Source organism: Manacus candei, unplaced genomic scaffold, assembly GCF_025592945.1.
Source record: "Manacus candei isolate 608988 ecotype Guabito, Panama unplaced genomic scaffold, ASM2559294v1 h1tg000014l, whole genome shotgun sequence".
Classification (NCBI taxonomy): domain Eukaryota; kingdom Metazoa; phylum Chordata; class Aves; order Passeriformes; family Pipridae; genus Manacus; species Manacus candei.
The window spans coordinates 53,844,265-53,855,480 of record NW_026138062.1 but is presented as its reverse complement, the minus strand read 5'-3'; the positions used below and the strand labels follow the sequence as shown (position 1 = coordinate 53,855,480).

General features: G+C 50.6%; 1 protein-coding gene across 2 annotated transcripts; it reads left to right on the top strand.

Annotated features, from left to right (window-relative positions):
* The first annotated feature begins 1,167 nt into the window (after nt 1–1,167).
* On the top strand, nt 1,168–10,856 carry GNB3 (G protein subunit beta 3). 2 transcript variants are annotated; one of them, XM_051780833.1, is made up of 10 exons: nt 1,168–1,289; nt 5,875–5,976; nt 6,342–6,380; nt 6,548–6,654; nt 6,766–6,829; nt 6,947–7,109; nt 7,211–7,277; nt 8,217–8,418; nt 9,553–9,769; nt 10,575–10,856. In XM_051780833.1, the coding sequence occupies exons 2-10, from the start codon at nt 5,920–5,922 to the stop codon at nt 10,679–10,681; spliced, it is 1,023 nt and encodes a 340-aa protein (XP_051636793.1). In that variant the 5' UTR covers nt 1,168–1,289; nt 5,875–5,919; the 3' UTR covers nt 10,682–10,856. The 2 variants fall into 2 exon arrangements, with proteins under 2 accessions (XP_051636793.1, XP_051636792.1); XM_051780832.1 differs by lacking the exons at nt 1,168–1,289; nt 5,875–5,976 and having other exon boundaries at nt 6,170–6,380.
* The last annotated feature ends 360 nt before the right edge of the window (nt 10,857–11,216 follow it).

Here is an 11,216-nt window from a genome sequence, read left to right as displayed (position 1 = left end):
TCATGACATACTCAGGCCTTGATGAGTTGTGCATGGAGACCTCAGCTACAGTTCAAGTGGAAGAAATCTGTAGGGCCAGGTCAGTGGTGTAAGAGGTGGGTGAGTGATCCCCTCGTCACCGTTGACACAGGGCCCCTGCTCTGTGGAAAGGGAAGTCTCTCCTCAATCTGAATCCTGACACTTCCTTAACATGCAAGCTTGGGAAACCTGCATTGGCAACTCTTTTTGCTTCCCATCCTCCCCAGGGTCACAGGAAAAAGACCATTTGATGTGTGCATTTCAAATTCCTTCTCACCGGCAAGGGGTCCATCACATCCTAGTATTCACATGTCCATCCTGATGATTTATGTGGGGGTGCTGAGTGGTTCCTTCCTGGTGAGGACATGTTGGAGAGTGAGGGGCCAGTGTCCACATCTCTGGCTTGCTTTGCCCAAAGGTGGCTTGGGTGATTAGACTGATGGCCTCCTGACGTCAGATGAGATCCGTTAAAAGGTATTTATCTCGGGCTTGGGCCAAAGCCGCGGGAGAGATTAAAAGAGATTGAGGCCAAGATAATCCCCTTGCAGCATCCCACTAAAGTGGCTGCCAAAAGGCATGCCACCAAATCTTTTGCCACCCTGGACCCCTGTGCCCAGTTCTAGTTTCCCCATCCAGAGCCCCATTTGCTGCCCAGAGAGGGTGTGACGGCCCTGGCATTGGTTTTCCCTTATCAGGGCCTCTGTGGGTGGCATCATTCCTCTTTCCGCCCTGCCCAGGACATGCGTAGCATGCTGTCCCCAGGAAAATGGGAATTCCTGTGGACTGTGAGGTACAGCAAGCCCTGCCCCAGTGGCTGATAATCCAAGCCTGTTCTGGCTAATCTTCACTTTATTAGTTTGTTGCTGATATAAACGGAGTCAAATCCGCCTGTGATGGTTTCTTTCCCTTCAGGAACAGTGTGCTACTCTCTCTTTTCACCCCTCCCCATCCACCTGCTTTGCATTACGTCCCAATCCGATTTCCCCAAGTCTCTGGTGTCTGATTTAATTTGCCTGACGCTGCTCCTGGAATCAGCCCTCCCCCAACCCCTCCCGTCCACAGCCTTCCAGCTCCCCATGGGGAGATCAGTCCTGGGAGAGGCTGAGGAGCAGAGAGGGAGCAAGGGACTCACTGAGTGGACAAACAGGACTGACTGGAGAAGGCAAAGGGACAAGGGGCTTCTGGCCAGCGAGGAGCTGTTCTCACCAGGGAGGCAGCTGTGAGGGTGCCATCCAGAAGGGACTACAACCCACCTCATTCTACAGATCCTGGTAAGTACCCTGCCCTGTTGTGATGCCTGAGGTCACCTTGGTGAATCAGGCATTTGGGAGCCTGAGTTTCTTGGTGTGATTCTGTGGAGTATTTGTACAAGGGCTGATCCCATCAGAGGATGCGGAAAGTTGAGATCATGGAGGGGAGGGACTTGGGGTTGGCGCTGAGATGTCTTTACAGTGGCGAGGGGCTTTGCACAGGGATGGGGTTGCTTGTTCTCCCTTTGGCAGGTAAATCTCACTAGTTTTCACACTGGAGCAGGAGGGTAACACCTCTGCTGAGCGACCTGGCGCTCACTACCTTTACACAGTTCTCACTGCTGTTGTGCCCCGAGCACACCTCTTCGCAGCTGACTGCTTTACTGGATAGAGAAGGAGCCCTCAAAAAGCAAGGAGCAGATCAGGGTAATTTTACCCTGACCTTTGATCTCCATCACAGGAGAGAGGGATCATCTCTGTATCCGGCTCTGCAAGGAGTCCAGGGTCACCAGGGCGAGTCTGCGAAGCTAGTCAGGGATTACAGAGACCCAGGGATGCTGCTTGTTAATAACGAGTCCTCCTTTCTGCACCTTTCCCTTTTCCATTCACAGCCCTCTCCCAACATTCCACAGAGGGACCACTCCCTCCCCCGCATGGGGGAAGCTACCCAGAGGATAGATAACTTGCACCCTGATCCTCACAAGGGAGTGATGCAGGTGACTTAGTGGGACAGTCCCTAGGGTGCAAGCTGGGCCCCTTCCATGGCATAGTGCAAGGGATATAGCCACTGCCCTAAAAAGAGAGGATGTGGCAGCAAAAGGCAGAAGACAGGTGATTTCAGATTCCCCTGTGCCTCACACCACAGTAGAGGCATTTGGTCTGCTACGAGCAGACACCGAAGGGCTCAGGATGGGTTTGTTTACCCACAGACAGGAATGCTACATCAGGTGCCTCCAGCAAATTTGTTGGAAAAGGCAGGAGTGGAAAGAACTGTCATGGAGAGCAGAAGAAATGAAATGTGGTTTCAGAAGCCAAGAGCTGTGAACTGAATGAGCACAGCTGAGGCAGAGTTCAGAACAGGGCTGGCATGAACTGACTGAGCCCAGGCTCTGTTTGGCTGTGCCGTGCTCTCTGGTCATGCTTGTAGGGGTCACAACTCTGGACCAGTGCTGGTGCCAAGGTCCACCTTCAATAGCTGTGCTGATGGTGGTGAATTGCTTTTTCCAAAGGTACCTAAGGACTTGGTTTCCTCTACTGCTTAGCATTCACCTGAAAGAGCCCTTACTTCCAGAAAGGACTGAGTGTGAACCATTTAGAAGCCTTTCCCATTAAAACCAGCCTGGACAGCTGCCATGAGCAACCATGAGCTGATCCTTGGATCCACAAGAAATGTGCGTTCCTGAGGTCCTGCTGGTCAAGGCAGGAACATGCTTTGGCCAAACTCCAAACTCTGTTCTCCTTTCCTCTGTTCTTCTCCCATTTGATTCCCCCCATTTCCTGTTCTAAATTTACGTGACCATGATGAGCTGCTCTTTTGCACACCTGCTGTAGTCCTCCTGGGAGGCAGCTGCACTACGCTGGGGACTGGGTAACTCACTCTCCACAAATTGCCCTGGGATGTGATGGATGGAGGGGACAGGCAAAGATGGAGCTATTATTATCACTCATCTGAGGCTCCTTGTCCTTCTGAGGCTGAGAACAATTCCCAGCTTCATTTAGAGTGTTCCCTCAAAGGGATTTAAAGGTTCGGACAGAGTCCTGAGCTGCACCTTCTCTATATTTAGACCTTTTTATCTGTCCTCGACATCCTGCCCCTGCCGTTTGATCTGCCTACTGGCTCCGAAAGCCCCTCATCTCGTTGTGCAGCTTTACAGAGAAGGCTGTGAACTGGCACTCCTGTGCTAGTGCCAGAGTTGAGAAACACTCAGGTAATGGAAGAGAGCAATAAAAGAGCAGAAGCAATACAAGGATGACTGGGATCCGATGGGCAACGAGGAGGACTTGTGCAGTTAGCTTCACCTGAGGCAGAAACTGGAAGGAAGGCAGAACAAGGTTCCCATCCCCATGCGGGTCTGCGTAGGCAAAACCAGAAGTCTACAGAGACAGATTAGGGCAGCTGGATGGACAATGATCTCAGCCAAAGGCATGTGAAATAACAGCCTGAAGAGCTTGGGAATCAAGCAGAGGAGGCTGGAAGGGGAGAATTGGAGGGAAGAGGTGACCCAGAAGGAAAAGGCAATCCAACGCTTAGCGTTAATGGAGGGGAGGTAGAATCAATCCCAAGGAACACTGAGAAAGGTCAGGATTTGGGCCACAGCGGTCTCTGGGGTGGGCCTGCTGGTCCCTGCAGGGTGGCTGGAAGTTCAGGTGTGCCACTTGGTGTCAGTAGGCAGCGACCACAGCTGGACACAGTCTCACAGCCTTTCTGTACACTGAAACTGAGGGACAAACATCACAGGATAAGGAGGATGTGCAACCTCCCACTGAAAGCTGAAAGGCCTTCCGTAGCATCTCCCCCCTCTGTCAGTTAGCTGAGAGAAGGGTGGAGTATCCATTCCCTTCCCAAAGGAGAACTGCATGCATGTGGGCTTTCATGGCCAGTCACTCAATGAGGTGCAGCTGTGCATCCTTACTGGGAGGACACTCCTCATCACTGCTCTGAGGGAAGAGAAAAAAATGTAAAGGGCACAGCTCAGGTGCTGATCTGTTTCCATCCTTCAGTATAGACGAGGCTGGCAGCCCCAGGCCACTGCTGTGGCATGTGCCTCTGACAGTGCAGTCCCAAATTCCTCTCCTGCTCCCTCACTGTCTGCTGGGGCCAGCAGACCAGGCCAGCACCCATGTGCAGTGCATGGGCAGGGAGCAGGGTAGAGTCAGCAGTGCTGTAGCTCTGTCCAGCCTTGCAGGCAGCAGGCACAAGACTCTCTGCAAAGTATAGCCTGAAATAGACTCCTGCTGGGATAAGGTCATGCCTCCCAGGAGGTACAGGAAACCTGTATCTCCTTGTCTTTCCTACTCAACACCATGCCACGAGAATGATTTACCACTCAGAAACTCACTGTGCATGGAGGATCAAAGGAAAGCTGTGGAGATGTTCAGGGGAAAGAATTTGTGAGGGGAAACTCAAAGAGCTCAATGAAGCAGCAAGCAAAGATGGGACTTGGGATCTATCAATGTGCTTGCCCACAGCAAGAGGGCAGACTGGCATGGATGGACCCAAAGCTTCACGGGCTGGAAGAAATGAGGCCTTCAGGCAACAGGCCAGAGAGGGATGGAGGTGCTGTGACCCACAGGGACTAGGAGAAATTCTGCAGATGCTGCTGGAACATTTCTTGGCCTAGGGGCAAAACGCTGGTTCTAATGAAAACAACACCTGGAGCACATCTGGACACACACCTATCCAGGAGAAATGTCGAAGCAATTAAAGACCAGGTCTGTCTACAGGAATGGGAGATGGTAGAATCACTGGTGAAGAAAGAGAGAACAAAACAGAGATGCTGTATAATGATACGGTGCACCTGCATCTTGAATATGGATTACAGTTCTGGTTCACTGCTCTCCCTGCAAAAACATATCATCTATGCTCTGTAAACAACTGAAAAGAGCTCCGAGAACAACAGAGGTAATAGGATGTAACAGCTTACATGGGAGGAATGACTAAGTTTGCTCTGCAGTTTGGATAATAGGTGAATGAAGACAGATATGACAAAAATCTATAAAATACCAAGTGATGCAGAGGTGAATAGAGCCCATTCATTTGCTAATTCTTCCAACTCAAAATATAGGTACCTCCAAGTGGAATTAGTGACATTGGGGAGTAATGGAAGCAGAAACTTCTTTGCACAGTCTGCCACCAAGCTGTGGAAGTCATCATGATGGGGTATTGAGGATGCTAAACTTTAACATGGGCACAAAAGTTGTGTGGACAAATGCATAGAAGAAAAGTCCATGAAGGACTTCCATACAGTAATGCTGCTCTAGCTTTGGATGTCAGTGAAAAGCTGGAGCTGAGCAAGTAGGAGAAATACCACTCTCAGCTTATGTTATCCTTAGATCCTTCCCTAGGTTTCCACTTTTTTTTTTATGGAAAACTAAAAGGGAATCTTGAGAGAGCATCTCAACAGCCCCCAAATTTCCTTAGTAGTCAAAGACTTAGTGGGTCTTGCCTGGTGATGCTTTGCCTAGGACAAACAACAGGAAATAGCCACTGGGCTCCCCCCATCAAATTTTCTCCTCCTGGAGCTGCAAGGGACAGCTTGGCCATGAACAGGGAAAACCTGATGAAGAGGACCTGGACTTGGTAGGGCTTGGAATGGAGAGGTTAAAAATGAGAGGACAAGTGTGGCCAGAACCGCAGTAAGAGGCTCTGGAGTTCTTCAGCTTCACAATGTGTATGTGTAAGCAGGATACAAGACAAACTGAACCTTTGATCAGGCCCAGTATGATCTTTCCAAATGCTAAGAGCTTTGACTGGATACAAGATAACATTACCAAGCATTCAGCCAAGAAATGGTCACTAAGACTTTATGTTTACATTTGCATGACTGATCAGTCATATTAGTGCCCTTTCTACCTCACACTTCTCTCCTTTGATTTGTCTCCCCAGAATCAAGGCTGCCCCACGTGAAGGAGCCACCCCTAGGTCAGAAAGATGGGGGAAATGGAACAGATGAAGCAGGAGGCTGAGCAGCTGAAGAAGCAGATTGCGGTAATGCTGGCAACAGTCGTGAAACTGCTGAATGTCTATCCCCCCACCATGCGAACAAACTTTCCTTCTCAGCCACCAGTTGGAGTTGAGCTTTCTCCATCTACACACTCGGAACCCTATGCAGTTCTCCACAGCCCTTTAAGTGCTAATGGAGATCTTCACAGCACGGTCGGGGGGAAGAGTGGGAGGGGAAGGGAAAGAAGAGGGGACAAGAGTCCAAAGAGTGTAGTGAATCCCTGGGGTCACCTCTGTCTCCAAGGCAGCTGATGTTCTGTCAGTGGGAGGATCCACAGAAAGGGTGCAGCACAGGGAACTGGATGCTGACCAGCTTTTGTCTCACCTTCCTGCTCTTGTCTCTTCTCCAGGATGCCCGGAAAGCCTGTGCAGACACAACACTGGCTCAGGTAAGGGACAGGGATGGCTGGGCAGGTGACTGTGTGGGAGTCAGCTAGCACTACTCTGAGGGGGTCTCTCTCCAGCTGGGAAGCAGAATTAGAAGGCAGAGATATGGATAGCAGTAAAGCTTCTGCCAGTCCAAGACTGATTTTCTGTCCCACCACTCTTTTCTCAGATTGTTTCTGGAGTGGAGGTTGTTGGCCGCATCCAGATGCGGACCCGAAGGACTCTGCGGGGGCACCTGGCCAAGATCTACGCCTTGCACTGGTCCACAGACTCCAAGTGAGAGCAATGCTGCTGATCTGCTGGATGCAGGGCAGCACAGGGGCGTGATGGGCATGAAGGCTCTGATGGGAAGAGAGCGACTAACATGATCTTGTTCCTCTCTCACAGACTTATGGTCAGTGCCTCACAAGATGGGAAACTGATTGTGTGGGACACATACACAACTAACAAGGTAGGAGTCAGGTGGCTGCAGTAAATGGGGATTCTGGAGTGGATCCCCTCACAGCTGTTGCCCTTGCCCTGCTCCCTCTGCTGTCAAGAGTCCTGACACGGTTTCTTGTCCTCCCAGGTTCATGCCATCCCTTTGCGTTCTTCCTGGGTCATGACCTGTGCCTATGCTCCCTCAGGGAATTTTGTGGCCTGTGGGGGTCTTGACAACGTGTGCTCCATCTACAGCCTCAAGTCTCGTGAAGGCAACGTCAAAGTGAGCAGGGAGCTCTCAGCCCATACAGGTGTGTCCACCACCTGCCTGCAACCTGGGCAACCCCTGCTTCCAAACTTCACCCTTCTAGCCCTGTACCTTTTCTCATATTTGCTTGTTCCTGCTTCCCAGGATACCTTTCCTGCTGCCGATTTCTTGATGACAACAGTATTGTGACTAGCTCTGGAGATACCACGTGGTGAGTGCTGTCTTTTGTGTCCTAGTGTCGTGACCTCTGGCTCTTAGAGGCAGAGCACACATCAGCAAGCTCAGTCTTTAGGCTCTGCAGCAGTCCATTAAGGAAGAATTTCTCCTATATAGGGAGGCCACATGGAACACCTTAAGAAACCTGATCCGTTCTTCCTCCCTGGGCAGAACAGGTGCTTCTTTTCCCAGTTGATGCCAGGTCAAGATGCAGGTCAACTGGTGAAGCAGTAGGGACCATGTTGTCAGCTCTCACAAAGCACAGTGTCAGCTATCCAAGGACAGAAAACATTTTAAATTTATGTGAAGCCCACCAATGTGCTTCAATTCTCAAGTCTTGCCCACTGTGCAAGGGACACCATCAGACTTAGCGCCTGGAGCCTTTTGTTCCTGGTTCTCAGTTCTCCCTGTGCTGTGATTCTGAGCAATGCTGAGCCTTTATTCACCCCATCCCATCCCAACACCTGCTTTGGAAGAACCTCTTGACCAAGGATGAGTCAGGATGTGGCATTTCCATCAGAGATCAGAGTAACACAGGGCTTGCTTGCCTGGCTGTAGTGTGAACATGGGGTGTGCATCCTACAAGCGTGGCCACAGCAGATCTTTTTCAGCCGTTTGCTGGTTCATGCTTTTTGTGTCACTCTTACCTCCTCTCAGTATTCCCTTCAACTGTTGCAGTTACGGGAATATGGTCAAACCTCACAACCCCCATCCTTAGTTTAACTCTGCTTTGGCAAAGGTGTCACCAGCAACAGCTGTGAAGGTATCTCCAGCTGACTCCAGGGATGCTATCACCCGTTTTTCCGTGCTGTAGCCGTGGCTTCCCTCCTCCTTTTGCTTGCGAGTGGGACAGCCCTTTGGCCCAGCTGTAGATCTGTTCTACACTGTTCGCCTGGGTTGACTCTGAGAACTTCTCTCCTCTCCCCCTGCACAGTGCGCTCTGGGACATTGAGACAGGGCAGCAGAAGACTGTGTTCTTGGGACACACCGGAGACTGTATGAGCTTGGCTGTCTCCCCAGACTTCAAACTCTTTATCTCTGGGGCTTGTGATGCTACTGCCAAACTCTGGGATGTGCGGGAGGGCTCCTGCCGTCAGACCTTTGGAGGACATGAGTCTGATATCAACGCCATCTCTGTACGTATGCTGTCTGCACAGGGGTAGGGAAGCATGGAAAATGGAGGGTGGACCAGCTCTGAAACAGTCTTGGGACAAAGTTGAAAAAAGCTGTCACAGTTGTGTGAGTAATAGGGGTCTCAGGAGACCCTGGCCCAAACATCCAGCCTGAAGCAGGGAGGACCTGTGTTCACTGAAGTTTGGAGGCTGGCTCTTTCCAGGCACCAAAGCACCTAGGTCTTAGACAGCCAGCACACCATGGTCTGTGGAGCTCAGCACCCTAACACAGGTGCTGGTGCAGCTTTGCTCATAGCAGCTGTTGGGAACTGTTTCAGGCATGCTCCAGCATTCCTGGCACAAGATGCATGTGAGGCAGTGGGAATACCTAATTCAGCTGAGGGTCTTAGTCAGCTCCAGATAGAAGAGGTAGGAACTTGGGATCACAGGGAGATCTTCTGAAGATTAAATTTTCACAAGAGGCAGCACAGACATCTGGGAGAAAGTATGCCCTCAGAGGCAAGGATTCAAACCAGAGCCCTAGAGACAGCAAGGGCAAGAAACATGCCAGACTAATCCTTGTGGCTAAGCAACGAGTCTGCCAGCTTTCTGCAGTCTGCTGCTTGAACCACCCTCCACTGACTTCAATTACAACTTTTCTCATCTGTCCCACTGCTACCTTACCAGCCACATGGTTTTCTGCCATACCTGCTCCTTAGAAGCCCTTTCTTTGCTTCTCAGACTAAGGCCACAGAAAGGGAGCGTGTATGAGAAGGTTGGGGTATGAGGATCAGATAGAGAAAGGCTCTCATAGCTCTGAATCATGCTAGACCCCAGCTGGGGGATAATGGGTAGACATTTGTCAAGCCTCAAACTCACAGCTGGAGCTAAAGTAATCCTTTCTCAAGGACTGAGATGTCTTGCAACAGCTCTAGCCCCTAGGTCATTGGTTTTCTTGAGGTGGAAGGGTTTTATTAGGTCTTAGGAGAAGCATCAATCTCCCCCTTCAGCAGACTCAACTTTTATGATCCAGTACCTTGTCCCACTGGGTTTTCTTACCTCCGTGGCTTCCTGGAGATTAGCAGGGAGTTGAAGAGTTGAGGAAATCTGTCGGGATTGAGGAAAACCTCACTAAAATCTGGTATGTGCCCTCACCAGTTCTTCCCTAACGGTGAAGCCATCTGCACCGGCTCAGATGATGCCACCTGCCGTCTCTTTGACCTCCGGGCGGACCAGGAGCTCATAGTGTACTCTCACGAGAGCATCATCTGTGGAATCACGTCAGTCGCCCTTTCCCGCAGTGGGCGTCTCTTGCTTGCTGGATATGATGACTTCAACTGCAACATCTGGGACTCCCTGAAAGCAGAGCGTGTGGGTGAGTGGCTCTTTCATTCCCTGCAAGGCCTTATGTCCCTATCAAGGCAAGGAAAAGGCATTTATTTTTTCTGAAGGGAACACATCCTATACTGAGTGAAACCCAACAAGGCTTCCTTGCACTTAAGGAGCACACCGTAATTAGTACAACTCTCACTTGTGCAGAACTATTGTTTCTCATGTTAAGGAAGTCAAGACCTTAAGGAACATCGTCTCAAGGGGGAAAGAAGGTTACTATTAGCTAATACCGCTCACAACCACCAGACTTTCCTATTTTCTCCTAGCCTCTGCTGTTCGCCAGTTCCAGGTACTCACAGTGCCACTCGGTGGCCAGGCACCAAGCTGAGAGTGGGCTATGGCTTCCATCCAACATCTTTGGATATTTTCTGATGCTCATACATAGAATACACACCATTTTTCTTTCAAATGTGGCCCCTACCCTCAGAAAATTCATGAAACACAGCCCACCGACATCATTGCCATTCCTCAGCCGTATCAAGGACACCCTCCTTAGTCCTACATCACTCCAGGGTGAAAGCAGTTGTATGAGGATTCAGCTGGTCGTACTTGCCCAAGAACACTGCTCTTCGGCCAGTCCCATGGGTGGTGGTTCTAGGCCATGCACAAAAGTTCTTCTGTGTGTTTGCTCTTATTAGACACATACCAGATTTAACATATTGTACAGGAACAGGGTGACACACAGGGGTGTAGGTACACAGCCCATGATGCATGCCTTCTGCATGGTCAACCCTGTCATCTCTCACAAGCCCCACTTCCTTCCCTGACCTTTCCTTTCTCCCCCATAGGAATACTTTCTGGCCACGATAACAGAGTGAGCTGCCTGGGCGTGACAGCAGACGGCATGGCTGTTGCCACTGGCTCCTGGGACAGCTTCCTCAAGATTTGGAACTGAGGATGGCAGCAGAAAGGGGAAGAGCAGTGGAAGCAAGGCCCACAGCCCAAGCCCATGCAAGCAGCATCGTCAGATGAGCACAACAGAAACGCCTACTTACCACTCCCGCTTGTCTCTAGACACAGGTCACTTGTAGGAGTCTCCCAGAGCGAAAGGGAAAACAGAGGTCAGGGAGGAGAAGCAGGGGGAGCTGGGGAACAGGAGCACACACGCTGGCCCTTCTCTCCACCTCTAAATAGCCCCAGCAGTTTCCAGCCTTGTGCAGGCTTGAAGAGTTGCAAAACACTGTTCTTTATGTCTCAGGACTTTTCAGTACAATTCAGACAACCTGCATCTTCCTTCAAACACCTCTACCCACGCTGACACACATCCTCCTCCTTCAGAGGATCCCTCATCCAACACCTGCCCCCAACTAAGATCTCTCCCTGATTTAACTCTACCTAGCTTCTCTGTGGAGCTGTCCTATATCCCTGCAGACAGCCACGGAGGTGTACTGGGTTTGAGATTTCTATCACATCACCTCAAACAAAAAGCT

Excerpts from the sequence above, each read along its gene's own strand:
- GNB3 (XM_051780832.1), top strand. The coding sequence starts at position 6,243 with ATGTTCTGTCAGTGGGAGGATCCACAGAAAGGGTGCAGCACAGGGAAC. Across the intron at positions 6,830-6,946 it reads ACACATACACAACTAACAAG|GTTCATGCCATCCCTTTGCG; the intron begins GTAGGAGTCAGG and ends TTGTCCTCCCAG. Across the intron at positions 7,110-7,210 it reads GGAGCTCTCAGCCCATACAG|GATACCTTTCCTGCTGCCGA; the intron begins GTGTGTCCACCA and ends CCTGCTTCCCAG.